This window comes from Numida meleagris, chromosome 27, assembly GCF_002078875.1.
Source record: "Numida meleagris isolate 19003 breed g44 Domestic line chromosome 27, NumMel1.0, whole genome shotgun sequence".
NCBI classification, from domain to species: domain Eukaryota; kingdom Metazoa; phylum Chordata; class Aves; order Galliformes; family Numididae; genus Numida; species Numida meleagris.
Genome location: NC_034435.1, coordinates 2,387,188 through 2,401,971, shown reverse-complemented (window position 1 = coordinate 2,401,971; position 14,784 = coordinate 2,387,188). Strand labels below are relative to the sequence as shown.

General features: G+C 48.1%; 1 protein-coding gene across 2 annotated transcripts in view; it reads right to left on the bottom strand.

Annotated features, from left to right (window-relative positions):
* The window catches only part of MBD3 (methyl-CpG binding domain protein 3), a 14,132-nt gene continuing 4,166 nt past the window's right edge, over positions 4,819-14,784 (bottom strand). The window contains exons 2-8 of one of the 2 annotated variants that reach the window (XR_002433026.1): positions 13,025-13,184; positions 12,033-12,170; positions 9,968-10,058; positions 9,334-9,511; positions 8,171-8,368; positions 6,187-6,724; positions 4,819-5,041 (exon numbers count right to left, since the gene is read on the bottom strand). Coding sequence is in view for 1 of the 2 variants with exons in the window: in XM_021378769.1 (XP_021234444.1) it covers positions 8,176-8,368; positions 9,334-9,511; positions 9,968-10,058; positions 12,033-12,170; positions 13,025-13,126 (702 nt within the window). In the remaining variant the exon portion in view is untranslated. Of the gene's footprint in view, positions 6,725-8,170; positions 8,369-9,333; positions 9,512-9,967; positions 10,059-12,032; positions 12,171-13,024; positions 13,185-14,784 lie in introns of both variants that reach the window. The other variant, XM_021378769.1, reaches the window with a different exon arrangement.

The window sequence follows — 14,784 nt, the reverse complement described above, 5'->3', positions numbered from 1 at the left end:
CGTGACCCTAAGTCACCTTCTTTTTTAACCTGAGTAATTAGCAAGTCCTTAAAAGACTCGTCTTCATTAACGGAGGAGATGGATTACATAAATTAGGCAAATTCTTTAGCACAACTCCACCTCCCTACCAAAAACTCCACCGCCGTCGCGAAGAAGAACCGTGGAGAAGTGGCCCTTGGGGACACGGACTGTGGGCACGGTGGGACGGGTTGGGTTTGGTGACCTTAGAGGTCTTTTCCAGCCTCAGTGATTCTGTGATTCCAAGATCCAACTTCCCTCACCGCAACTGGAAGGAGAAGGTGGGCACTGCTGCTGCTCCCATGCACAACGCGTGCCTAAGGTTGCCCCGTTCCCTATCAGAGCTCATTCCCAATTCCTGCTGCTGCTGCTTTGCAGCTGTTTGCCAAGCAGCCCCACGTCGGGGAGCCGGCCCCAGAGATGCTGTGGGTCACACAGCTCTCAGCTGTGCCTCCAGCACAGCCCTTTGTTGTCTGCAGCTGCTGCACCACGAGGGCTTGGCAGGAGGGGGCTGGCCCTGTCCTCAGCTGAGCGAGGCCCGAGCATCCTCAGAACAAGGCTGTGACCCAAAGCCATCCCCTGCGTAAGTACGGGGAGTTAAGAGCGCTGTACTCAAGCAAAGCAGAGGTGGAACAGCACATTAAGCCATTTTCTGGATGGGGAAATAGATCAATATAACTACAGCAAAGTTATTATTACCACCATAGCTATGCAAGTGTAACTCCCTCCATAATTCTGCGACAGCCACTTCTATTTCAGGTCAAGTGTGCAAATGCAGGACTTACAACACCCTAGCTAGAATATTTCTCCTCTTCCAAAGACCAAGCCCTAAGGAGAGGATGCCTGAACATAAAGGGAGGGGAAAAAAAAAAAAAAAGAAAAGAAACCCACACTTGTCTCCAGTTCCTTTAATCACAGCGCATTAGCCAAATGTGATGAACAGGATCCAGCGTTTAGGTGGGGAGCGTGTTTTGCAGTGGCTCCTCTAACTCCTTAGGAGCTCTAACTTGACTTTCTGCAGCGTTCTCCAAGCAAAAGAAACCATGCAAACATCATGCAAAAAAAAAAATAAAAATATATATATATATATACCCGCTTTGAGCACAGTGCAGGAGAGGTTGGTGCAGCCTGGAGAAGAACTATAAAAAAAAAAAAGCCCTCCCTGGTGTGTGGGAAGGCTGAAGGGAATATTTCAGCACATCAGGAGCTGAATCACTGCATGTAGGCGGAGCCAGACAGATTGACAAGATCTGCAACTTGAAAAATGACCTAAGCCTGAGATCAATCATCTCGCAAAGTCGCTGACGGAGGGAACGACATCGGGATGTGGATGGAGGGGAGGAGGCTCAGTGGCAGCGTGGCGTGGAAGAGCAGCACTGGGCACACACACGGCCGCGCTGACTGACTTGTGTGAGCAGTGGGAAAGGCTGAGCACCCTCTTCTTCTGCTCCCTTCCAGTATCACCACCAAAACTTTCTCTTCTGCTGCAGCAGCGCAAGGAGAAAGGCGCTCGGGGGGAAAGCTGTTAGCAAACGCCTCTTTGCCGTGCATCGGGTGAATGAAGGATGCAGCTTCCAGGTAATGACTTCTGAGAAGCGGTGGAGCAGCACTTGATGCAAAGCTGCGAATGAATTGCACATCAGATAAAAGCAGGAAAAAAATAAACGATCGTAAACCAAGCTTTCAAGTTTTACGGCCCTTCAGATCACCGAATCCCAGCCAAATCTGCTTCATAGGCCGAGCCGGGACATAAAACTGCACTCAAATTACAAGCAGACCCGAGTAATAACTCGTTAATTCCCTTCAGAAAGCCTAGACTCAGGGCCTACTCATCAGAAGATCCGTGCTTTGTCCATGCAAATAGATACAGCTCTCCTCAGCCAAGCAGTTCCTGAGCTCTGCCACTAGAGACAAACCACGGACGAGGTCACGCACTGCCCTACTATTCCAGTTCTGCACCATCTCCAAGCGTTTCCCTTTGTGACTCGGCACGGCATGGAGAATGCACTGAGCGTTCAGAGATTCGCTGAATGAATTCAATCATAGCTCGCCTTGTTTGGTGAATAAAACTTACGAGCAGCCGTTAGCACCGCACCTGTATCACCAGTGCTTAATTACAAAGCAGGCCCGTAAGCCTGGCCATCATTTCCAACGCCATCGGGCAGCTCATGCTGAAAGTTCAGAATGTTGGGGCTGTAAATCAGCTGTTAGCAAAGGCTGCTCCGTGCTGCTGCTCTCACACACAGCAGCTGCTCGTGGGGTTAAGCCAAAGGGCCACGCTTTTCCCTCATTAGTTCAAAGGAACGTGGCTGATCTCTGCTAATCTGAGAGCAAACCTGAGTTTGCATCCTCTGCAGGATGCTTTCTGCTTACAGCAGGGAGCTATGGTAGGTACCGGGGGCCTGCTAAGTTTGTGTTGTGCGTGACAGCAGCTAAGAACGTGCACATCATTCCATAGGGGGGAACTGCACCCTTCGGACAGGGGATGATCCAGAGATTTGCACGGGCGTCCTGACTGCTGGGGTTTGGTCTTATGTCCGTATGCAATCCCAAAGAAATCGGGCTGACCGGATTGCTGATCCTGAAAACCCGACTTTTCCTTTGTTAAAGACAAACCTTCATTCCAGCCCTCTCTCCTCGTTTGTCCCATGCCCTTTCATCACGTCACCCTACCTTCTTTTGGAGAATCAGGCTCCGTGGAACGGGCTCTCTTTAAAGCAAGACCAAGAGGACGCGGCTCAGGTGCTCGGAGATGGGCTGTGCTTTGCTCTGCTCTGCTCCACCACCCCCTGCAAAGTAGTAAAGAGTGGGAGTGAACGACAGAAACGAACAGAGGAAGCAGCAGGGCTCAGTCAGAAGGAAGCTGAGCACGTAGGAGAGACGGGGAGGGACTTTTTGCAGCCGGGCACCTTCCACGGGAGCAGCAGCAAAACTCGTCTGAGCCAAGGAAACTTTATCAGCACAGCAGCCTGCTTTCTTCCCCCCGCTCCTCAAATTGCTGTCAGCCTGCGAGAGATGAGCTTTCAGCAAGACAGCTGCAAAATGCACGGCAATTCTTTTTTTTTTTTCCTTTCATTGACGCTCCCATTCAACATTTCCTTAGTTTCTAGGAAGGAGCAGGGGAACGGCCTGCCGGAGCTATAGAGCAGCAGAATTACCTCCAGCAGCAGCTGATAAACTGGCACTGCTGAAAAGCTTCCATTCAGCAGCCTGGCTGGCACAAAGCGAACGCTTTCAGCTCCCACTGCAACCCAACACGTGTTTCTGATTTGCCAAGTTCATTCCAGCTCCTCCTCTCACCCAGGAAGCAGAAGAAGAGCGTGCATTTCTCAGTGAATTCGCACGGAAAATCGTTTCTGCTGCAGCAGCATCGCCAGGAAGCCATGGGAGAAGCGGAACAAAAGGCTCCACGTGCTGGGTTGAACATACCCCCGGGAGCAGCCACTCATGCCTGTTTTCTCTTCCTAACGCGCTCGGTTTACAAGGGAGAAAACTCCTCCCTTCCCTTGCTCAACAGGCAGCCCAGCAAGTCGGGCTTCAGATGGGAGCTGGCTTTCTCCCGGGCAGAGCCATCTGTAAGAGCTCTGTGGGCTCCAGCTGTACCAATATCCGTGCAAATTGGTGATTTCACTATCATTTTTACAGGGGCAAACTGCACACTGAGGGTTTTCACCCTATCTGCCAACATCCAGCAAACGTTCCCCAGCTCTCCTGCAAGCTGTGCCCTCTGCCACTGAGCAGGTGGGACACTCTATCCACGGGATGGAGCACAGCACAGGGCAGGTGCTAGCCCACGTTATCCCCATCTGCACAAAGAAGATGCACGGCTGTGGCTGCACTGGGCAGATTCCTGCCTTCTCAGTGCAGATGATCGCCCAGCAAAGCTTGGCACGATCATTTCAGATGACCGAGGCAGTCTTATCAGTGCAAACACTGCTCAGGACGAACCTAAGCCTAATGGGTTTTGCCCCTCATTCCATTCCATGACTTTTCTTACACGTTTTCTTTACTAATTCTCTGCTTCAAAAGATGCACCTCAACAAGGACGCTCTCTCCACCTCGGGGATACACTGAATGAAGGCAGATCACCCCGTGCCCCTCCATCGTGTCCATGGCAGTAGGCTGCAATGAGAAACTCAGTGATCAGAGCAGCAAGACGAGGACAGCAAGCTCCTCTACAAGGAACATTCATTTACTCACCCGTCACAGTAAGCAGGTAAGGTTATTTAAGTTTCTTTATGGAGGTGCTGTCCCCCCTTTTCTGGTACTCTGAGCAATCAGCTCCTTCCATATGAATGCAAACATCAATAGGCTTTTGAACTGGCACCCCAGTTGGCAGCAGTTTGAACTTCTCAATTCATTCTTCTTAATCTTCGGCGCATTGAAACAGCAGCATCGGCTTCACCCGCGTTGTGGTGCTACGTATGCTTAACATAGATTCCCATTTAAATGAAAGTAGGCATCACTAGATATCAAAGGATTGCAAAAAATCATCAAAATAGCATCGGAACACGGTCACCACAGTCCTAAGAACCCCTCCAGGATGGGCTACGGGCTGCGAGAGCTCAAATCCAGCCCGAAACACATCACATCTCGGCAGCCTTACTCAGTGGGGACACAGGACTCGGCAGCTTTCCACAGTGTCCCTCTTATTCTCCTCTTCTGGGTCCCAAACATCGAGTTCCAAATCTCAGAGCAGAGCCCACCACAAGAACACGAGCGTTTCTCTGCCCACGTAACTGGAACGCAGCACACAGAAGCCCAGGATGGGGGCTCGAGGGAGAAGAGAAGAGCCTCCACTTTGTGAGAAACATTTAATTCAACACAATGAATTACAAGAGGACAGATTTACAGAAGAGTAACCGTAACAGACTGTTTAAAAAGGAAAATCGTCTTCACTGGCTGCAGTAGAAGGTAAAGATCCCCACCGCGATACCTGGTACAGCAGCAGCAGCAAAGCACCATTCAGTCTTCTCGCAGTACTCCCCAATGAGCAAGATCAAAGAGTTTTGTGTTTTCACATCTTTGAAGAGAAGTTAATACAGTATCAGTCGCTTTGGCATGGGATATTTCTCAAGGAGCTTAACCCTACGGACATCAGGACATCACTAAACCATGCTACTACTCCCAAAGGTCCCCGGTCCCTCGCTGTCACTGCTAACCATTCTCACACGATAAAGGCTCTGGGAGCTACTTTCTTCCCCAAGTTTTGGGATACCAACGACGTGTACAAGTGGTTGGTGGCACAATATTCAAAGCACCACTTTATACTGTACTCTCAGCTGAGACGTCCACGCATCAATTATGCAATGGATACCCTAAGACTAAAATAACCTCTGCAACCTAGCCAACATATTCTCCAAGCTATACACTCGTCTTCCTCCCCTCTCCCTCTCCTCCCCTCCCCAGGTAAAGCCCTTTTCAGCCCCAAGTTACCCCAAAAATGCTCACAGTTGTACTAGAAGAGACTGAGGAATCAATCAAGGTACCCATGGTGAAGCCAAATACTTATAAACACATTAAGGCAGGTTTCACATCATTTCATTTTTTTTTTTGGACACAAAATGCTGGTCACTTCACTGCACATGCAAATTAAGAAAGATTGAATACTTAATAAAAAGCTTTAGATTTTTTTTTTTTTTTTTTTTTTTTAGGTAACAATTATAGAAAAAAATCAACCTTTCGCCTTGTTTTTTTAAAAGAGGTCAGAACATTACTGCACATGGAAGCAGATGTGTAGAAACACCTATTGGAATGGATTCCCCTCCCTCCTATGCACACAGAAACAGAGGTGAGGGTTCTTGGCACCAAAAGAGAAAAGAGGAAGTCTTCCTCATTATCAGTCAGAAATGAGTAATCCTCCCCATTCTGAGAAGATCCTTCTGACCAGAATAAACCAGAGCAAAATATACCACTGAGCGGGTATATTTAGCTTATCTCGTTCTGCTATGCCTGGACATACACAGAACTCCATATAAAAACGTGCACTGTAGTGCATTTGGTACGGTGTTGGAACTCACTAAAAACCAGATTGCCATTGACCAGTTCCTCACGTGTAACTTCCCCTACTCATCAAAACCTCGGGTGGAAGAGGCACTGGTAGTTCACCTGTGAGACTACACTGCCAAGACCAATGTGGTCTTGGGAGGAAAAATGAAATTCACTGACCTGAATTGACACATGGAATGACAATCCACAACATAAAATGACCTCCGTACAGACTGGTACAGACAGGTAGCCCACAGCAGAGCAGCCAAGGAGTGAAAACAGCATCTCTCTCACTTGCATCAGAGAGAAAATGGTTTCTGTGGGTCATCGTTAAAGGTACTTGGATAGAAAAACTTGAAAAACGTAGCACCTATCACTGACCCACACAACCACAACCAAATAAAAAAGGACAGGAAGTTTGGCTCCTAATACATTCCCTCCCACTGTTTTATATTCCTTTATTCCCTCCCGCTTTTGTTGTCCCCGTTACCCTCCCCCTTTACAAAAAGGAGGGGGAGTTAGAGCTTAGTCAAGTTCCATCCTCCAAACTACCCAGCAATGAATGAACCATCAGCTTCTTGGCTTTCCTGAAGTGTGCATCAAAATGCTCGTAGGTGGACCGGTGGTGCAATTTACTCTGCAGACACTCTTGGCTTTGTAAATAGTTGTGCTGACCCTGCTGATAGGGTTTGTACTGGGAATTCTTCGATGGAACTCCCTAGGAGGAAAAGGAAAAAAAAAAAAGAAAAGACCTCGTAAGTTTGGGGACGCTTTTAAACGCCTCTGCAGCACCACTGCCAAAACATTGCCACTTCTTTATCTCCTGTTTTTCCACCTTCAGCAGATAGCTTGTTATGGTTTTCTGCTGGGCCAGACCTCTGGAGTAGAAAGGAATGTGAGATATTCACTGTCCAAATAAAGCGACTGCGAGTCATGTGGTAAAGCAGGAAAATATAGAGCCCAGATGTAAGATGGTATCTCCCGAACGCTGAACAGATTTCGCATTAGAACCAACCTTCCAGCTTCACATAAATCATTCTTCATTCCACCTCGTGCTGAAATGCAGCTGCCACTCCCTCCAAAGGGGTTTTTCTGCTCTCCTGCTGTTCATCCTAAAGATCCTTCCTTCCTCCACGTTCTTGATTCCTGCCTGACAGGCTCACAACACTGGATTCTGCACAACGCAGCACCCAGGGCACTGGGGCTGCCCTATCTCAGTGACAGAACGCTAATTGCTTTCTCAGGCTAAAACCATCAGAAACTAAAACCAGTGAGTTCTGTTTTCATCTCACTGCGTGAGGTGCCTATTTTTATTCCCCCCCTCTCTCTGCATTCCTACACGGGAAAGATTTATTAGTCAGAGCTACTTTGGGTTACGAGACAGTAAAAAGATTCCACCTGCACCTTTAAGAAGTTCCCAGTGCACGAGTGAAAGTCAGGCAGACTTGGACACGAGCAGCAGCTCTTGATGATAACTTTAAAGGCTGCTCAGTGTGAAGGCACGTTTCTGTGAACCTTGCAGTTGGCAGCACTGAACAATCCGACTTCTCAGTTCTTCTCAGATTCTGAACGCGTACGTTCTTCTGTTACTTTCAGTTTACAGATTCCTGCCACAAAGTATTTTAGCAACTTCCCTCTTTTGACAGTCAGGTTGCCCTTCACGGGTGCTAAAAATACGATTTCAAATTTCCAGAAACGCGCCCTCTAACACGTTTTGCAAGAAACATGCTTACTGAAAAAGCAAAAGAGAACTGAGCCCCTAAGACATCAGCTGTGCTGCCTCCCTGCAGGATCTTCTTGCCTGGCACAGGCAGTAATAAATAAATTGGGGGAAAAAAATGACATTACAAGCCATACATTTTTAAGATCAGATCCACTTTCAGGATAAAACCCTTCACGTGCTTCCATTCAGATTCTGGTTACACGTTCAGCCGTTCCACCTGATGCAAACTGAAGGCCCAGAACACTTGATGACAATGCAAACACTCAGCGGCCATCACAGTCAGCAAAATATTTGATTTTTGCACGAAAAGCATGCTTTGAAAGTGCATGCTCAGAAGCAAAGATTTGTCGATATACACCAGGGTTCCCTTGGAAAACATTCCTGCCTTCAGTGAAGCACTATTCAGTACAGTTAAGGTAAGGTGGGAGGCTGTCACATTACCTGGACTATACATTCTCCATTTCCTGGTCATGATCCTGTTCCTCTTCCTCCTCCTCATCTTCTCCTTCTTCCTCACCTCCTTCTTTCTCTGTAGGAGCTTCCCCATCTCTGGCTATCTCCTCTACGTGGGCCAGCATGTCAGCCATCAGAGCTTCCTCCAGCCTCTTCCGCACCTGCTGCACCAGCTCCTCTTGCTTCCTGCCCCAAATCAACCAAGGCTTACATTAATTCTCAAAGCTACTTCAAGCAAAAAGAAATACCGCTCGCAGCCAAGGCTGGGCAGAAAAGCAGGACTCGGAGAGAGTTTTCTGCAAGAGCTGCACCATGAAATAAGTCTGGCATTATACTTTAAAACGAAGCTGAAAGAAACACCTTGATTTTTCCACTTAATATTTCAGTGTCACAGCTCCCTTTATCTCCAAGTCACATAATGCAACGTAAAGAATCGGTCAACAAACCGCAGCGCGTGGGATTCCTATTTCATCTCAGCTACAGGAAACCAGAAAAGCTATAAACAGACTGTTTTTCCTGGTCATTCATGTAGAAATCACACCCTGCAAACGTCATCCTGCAGTTCAAAAAGATCGACCAGCTCAACAGTCACAACAATTCCTGCTTTTGTACGCTGCTCATGAGTGCGAAGTAGTGTGATTTCAGGTTGGAGAATGGAATACACCGAAGCCATTAGCAGGTGCTTGGAGCTGAATCTGACCAACCCTGATCTGTTGAAAGCAAGCTGTAGCTACACGAATTGCCTCCTTGCTCACTGCCATAGCAGTGGCTGATGCTTTTGGTTGGTCCTGTGCTGAGCCAGAAGAGCAAGAGGGTGAAAATACATTTAGTGTTTTCCCAAGCACCCCTTTTCTTGAGAGGAGCCCTAACCAATGTTACCCAAACTCAGATACTTTTTTCAGCTAAAGGAGACACGCCAGTATGAAGAACCTGAAACCTCAGAGTAACTGACCATGGTCAAAATAAGAAATAATGTGCTTTAATGCCTGTGTGAGAGCTGCTTTGTGTCATGAGTTTCTTCTACCTTTCTGATAAAGACACATTCAAAGCCATGCTCCTCTACCAGAGGCTTCAGTTTGCCATTGAAAAGAGAGTACTGTTCTACCAGCAGGAAGCTTTTGAAGACGGCACGTGATATTTCTGATTAATACCTAATATCTTCATCAGTCACCATAAATGCTTTGCAGAGTGGCTGGGAAGTGTTGAGCCACACGCCGGGATTCTTCTCCACGGCTGCAGACAGCTGGCCAGTGATGGGCATGGTGCTGGTGTGCAGAGCACTCGCTATGGCAGAGAGAAGGGTCTCATCAGTGCAACCAGGTCCAACCCCTGCAAGGCAGAGAAGCGACAATCAGCACTGCACAGCAAACCAAACACAAAGCACTACTGAAATGCTCATGGCAAAGCAGGTACTGTTATCTAGAAAGTCATAAGGCCCGACGTAAACCTCAGTTCTAAATGGTTCTAAGAGCACCAGCACAACTCCCCCTCCCCCCCCCCCAGGTTATTTAAACCCAGATCGATCCCTCACTGTGCTACATAAAACACAGCCTGGGAGTGGAAGTGCTTCAAACAGGCACAGCTTCTGGCAAACAAACAAACAGAAGTCAAGAAGCGTTGCCACTTCCTCTCATTATGCTGCTGCATCCCCTAAGGACAAAGGGAGGTCACAGGGCACTAACAGCTGCTGCTGGAGGAGGAGTGGTCCAAAGAGCTCAACCACAACCTCTGGATCATCACTGGAAGCAACGCATCAGCCCCGGGAGCTCAGGGCAGGCTGATTACCTTGTAAACCTTTCGGAAGGTCCATTGTTTTCACCAGCTCCTCCGCGATGTCAAAAGCGTTCAGCCCGCTTAATTTCTTCTCCCAGAAGAGCTGCCACGAAAGAAAGCACAGGTTGGTGCACATGGGGACGTGGAATTGACAAAGACACCGAATACCTGCTTGCTCCAGAAGCGGGCAGGGCACTGCTGCAGACAACGTTAGGTTGGAGTTACTACAGAAGGGCTCTGCTGAGCGTGAAGGCAGGGAGCAAACCTCACTGCCCACCAATCCCACACCTCAGCCTGATTTATTGCCTGCAAGGCTTTCCCCCAGGGAGCAGCACATCACTGCTGCTGAACTGGAGCAGCGAGGCAACGCTGCTTGCTTTCATCTAAAGCACACAGCATGGGACGGTGTTGCTACACTCCTGCTCCTTTTCTGCTGTCTCTCATACGCCACAGAACTGAAGTTAAGGAATGTAGAAGGCATCCGAGCATAATTTCACTCCTCTCCTGGCATTTTTCATTAGAACGAACACATCTCATCCTGGATGCTGCATTACAGGCTCTCCTCAGGCTTAAAGACAAGCAAAGCTGTGGTTTGGGGGGGAAGATTGATACCAAAGCTGGATACGCTGTCATCTCTCAATCTGCCTGCGAAAGGATGAGCAACAAACAGCTGGAATGCAATTTGTCTTGCAATAAAGCAACTTTGCCCAGGTTTGGATGATCTAAGAGCTCACCCTAAGCAGGCCAGACACATCTCCTCTCATGTCTGTCAACATCCAAGTTGACATTAACAACATTAACATTAACATTAGCAACATTACAAGCTCCTAACAGAGAAACGAGGACTGCAAAAACCAGAACACACTGTCTGGATGTCCTCTAGCCTGTGACTTGCAAATAGGTGGATATGATGCCAGCACAGGATGGTTTATAGGAGGAGCAGCAGAACTGCCACCACGCACACACCCTTCCCCTTCAGGAAAGGATGTTAAAAACCCAGCAGCCTGGCTTTAAAACGTAACCATCACTCCACTTCAAACAGACCCTAAGTCACGTTTCACAAAGGTAAGTTCTCAAGCTTGCATCAAGTTTTCAGTGTGAGATGTGAGAGCATTTTATAAGGTGTTTTTAATGAAATCCCTTTCCTCTTTGAATGATACACTTTAATGCCACCAGACCCGCAAAGAGGGTAAGATATCCTGGTAATTGGCACCACCGACAGCGTCTGAACAGACTAATGAAGCTGAACTTCGAGTTTCCAAAAGGCATAAAGATGGGCTCACGACAGGGAGGGATTCACAGAAACCCCGGGGTGAGAGCAACAGGCTCTGGGCAGTGCTAATGAACTGAGAACGCCTTCCAAAGGCAGCTTTGAACACCCCAGCCTGACTTGAACCAATGCCCAGCTTCAAAGCTGCCCTGGACCAAGCACACTCTTTGCATCCTTTCACTTGATGAAATTAAGCTGAAAGATTTCCTTGACTATCGGTCCCGTCCTCTTGTTGGCAAAGACACAGCAGGAGAAGAAGAACGACAAGCAGCTTTGTCACAGTGACATTCCAAGCGAATTTCTGACCGTACTCAAAGAGGTGGAGTTAGCTAGTGATGAGATCCCCATCTGAAAAGCTGGCTCATGCAGGGGGTACCATCCCTCACAGCACAGCACAAGCACCATGCTGCAGGCTGCACAGAACAGGGATTTCTTGGAACACAGAACTCAAGCACACTTGGAACTTTCCACACTAAATGGGCGATGACTTCTGGCTAAGTTGGTAGACAGGACTTAATTATTTCAGTATTAAGAAAATGAGGTTTTCACCAAACGGAACTGTGACCTTAACAAAGATGGGAGTCTAGCCATAAAGCCACGCAGACAGCACACGAGCTGTGTGCTCAGAATGTTTTCCATCCCGATTTGAAGAGCTGGGAGCACTACAAGCTCTCTGAAATCTCAAATAACCGTGGTCTCAGCCTAACGTTACAAACTTAAACCGTTTGATTTTGGGTCTTGTCAGCAGCAAAAAAACCCACAGGTTTCTTCCTTGTGGAAAAGCAGCTTCCAAGCTCCAGGCCTCACCTGCCGGGGCTGGTCCACAGCTTTCTGCGGGTCGCTCTTCACCTTATTGCTGGGGTGGTTTGTGATCTTCGTGACGGGCTGTTTGAAGATGGAGGCCGTCTGCCTGACGGGCAGCGCCGTGTTCAGATCAGGCTTGCCCTAAGCAATTCAGAACAAAAGGAAGGGGAAAACGCCATGAAACGTTTGCCAGCATACACACATACAGCCATAAAGATGTGCAGCAGCACTTGTGGGCTCGAACGCTTGCCTGATCTGTAGCAGTGAGGCTGCTGAAAGCACACAGCATCCCTCAGGTCTCACCTAAAAGCTCTCAAACGTAGCCACGCTTTCCCCTCTTTCACTCTGTCCTTAGGCACTAGCCACCCCTCCACCTAATTCATCCAGTTTTATTAGGAGTCGGAATACTGGCTTTACATTTTGATGTGACAAGCCACCTCCGGGTCACTAAACCTAGAAGTTTTGATACCACATTTGTAATAATTAGGAATAATTACGTTGGATTCGGAGACCAGTTTGTGAATCCAGAAACCATCCTGACCTGTCTGGTTTTATTTACTGGCATCCACTACTGAATTACAACAACACGGCTGGAATCAAATGCTTTCTCTTTTTTTCCCCACAAACCTTCAGTTCTTAACAAATCTCACTTTTAACAGCACCGAGAACCAAGTTGGAGTAGATGAACTCAGGGCTCTTTCCAACCTTAACGACTCTAAGGTTTCCCATCATGACTGCACCTTAAGTTCCATGGAGACAGGAGTGGTGCTCCTGAGATCTGCCCCGCTCATCTGGAAATGGCTGTGGGACATGCTATGTTCTCAAGAACGCACACATAATATCTGCTTAAAATTTATTTAGGAGATGTAGAAAAGGACAAATGTGCAAAGGAGAAATGCTGCTCTGAACCACGCTGTGCGCTCATCGATCCCTAAGCTTACAACAGCTGCTGGTACAGCTGCCTCCTCCACGAATCCCAAAGGTGAGCAGCTTACCTTGGCTTGGTTGGAGCAGTCGTAGCGCATCCTCTGCCTGTTCTTGTTCATTTTACTCATCAGCATTTTCCCCGTGCGGAAGTCGAAAGTGCTCAGGTCCATGGAGCTGCCCAGGTAGCGCGCCAGCTGGGGTTTGCTGCGGAACTTCTTACCACTGGGGCTGGAAAAGCAGAGAAAGGGATGAGGAGGGAGGCTGAAACCCTCTGCACTTCAGCACAGCGCCTGTTGCTGACGCTCAGCTGGAGCTGGGCATTACTGCACTCACGTCAGCTCCTCCTCCTCCTCATTAACTGGGAAGAGGCAAAGGGAGCACGCAGAACTTGTTGCAACGCGTTTAGGAGCACCAAGCGCAACTCTGACCAGGTATAAATTAACCGTTAATTAGCAGAATAACTGGAAACGATGGCCCAGAAGCAGTTAGCACTCAGCTGCCTCCAGTAGGAACACCTGTTTCCAAGGATAATCTCCTTGTGTCTGAGAGGCTCCATAAGTCCTCTCCAGACTTCTGTCCCCCCCCCCCCCCCGCCCCCTCAAGCTGCACATTTGGGCTCCAATGGCTTTGGTGGAGCTCTGAGCATGCTAGCACAGCGCTGTGCAGCAGCAAGAAGGAAGAAGCTGACTGCCAACGAGGTGCAAAGCAACGAAGTACAGCGCTTAAATCGATGCAAGAATAAAGGTCAAAACCTTGCAAAACCCTCCATTAATGGCAAAACCGAAGAGATTCTTTCTAAACACCTGATTTTACATGGAAGACTACAAGCTGGCAAGCACGCACGAGCCACTCCAACTCTTGTTTTACTTTAATAACAACAGAGCCTCTTGCACCACTACAAAAAGCACTAATTGAGTCCTTTTATATTTCGTGCGTAAAGCAAAGAAGCAGTCAATGCACTGTGACTGCAGAGCAGAACTACAGACACTGAGTACAAAGTCGTCCTCACATCCCATTTAGCATCACAACAAGGCTGCTTTATTCTCTTCATTTCTCTCATTCCTGCTCCTTTGCATCTTTAACGTGTCGAGTACTTTATTTTCCGAGGAGCAGAGGACAGCACTGTGCATCCAGCAGGCAAGGTGCACATATAGTCTGATAAAAGCTCACTTCACAGACACCCAAGGCAGCTTACATGGCTGAAAGACACTTTAACACCAAAAACTCCAGTTGTGCCCCCCCCAGATTAATCTGTTTCCTGCTGTCACGCAGCAGTTAGCAGTGCTAGGACACATCAGTCACCTCACATGGGAGCAGGATTATCTCCCAAGTGCACGGTGCTGCTCTTGGGTTGGGGTAACCCCAGATATGTGCACACATCTTACAGACTCCATTTGTTCCTCTGGAGGGGACAGAGAGGTGTTATCAGTGCAACTTACACCCGCTGGACACAAACGAACTCAGCTGAGGTTCCAATGCCTTCTGGAGCCAGCTGGAGATCTGTAATTAAGTTACCTTCTGTTACTCCTGAAGCCAGAAACACAGCTTCTTGCTCAGAGATTTCTACTAGAAGGCCAAGAAGAACTGGAAATAATGAAGCTGTCACAGGCAGAGGGAAGCAGCGCTGCTTCAGCAATGCAGAACACCCCCCAGTGCTGCGGCGCTGAGATGCTAACAACCTCTCTGGGGTCTTCTTTAGGATAGCTCCAAGGAAAAAGCGTTTTTCCACCATATTATCTACTTCTTTGAACCCTCCATAGCAGGACAGTCTGTGAAAAGCAGCATGAGCACAGGATTTCTGGTCTTGTGGCACTGAATGGGACCAGAA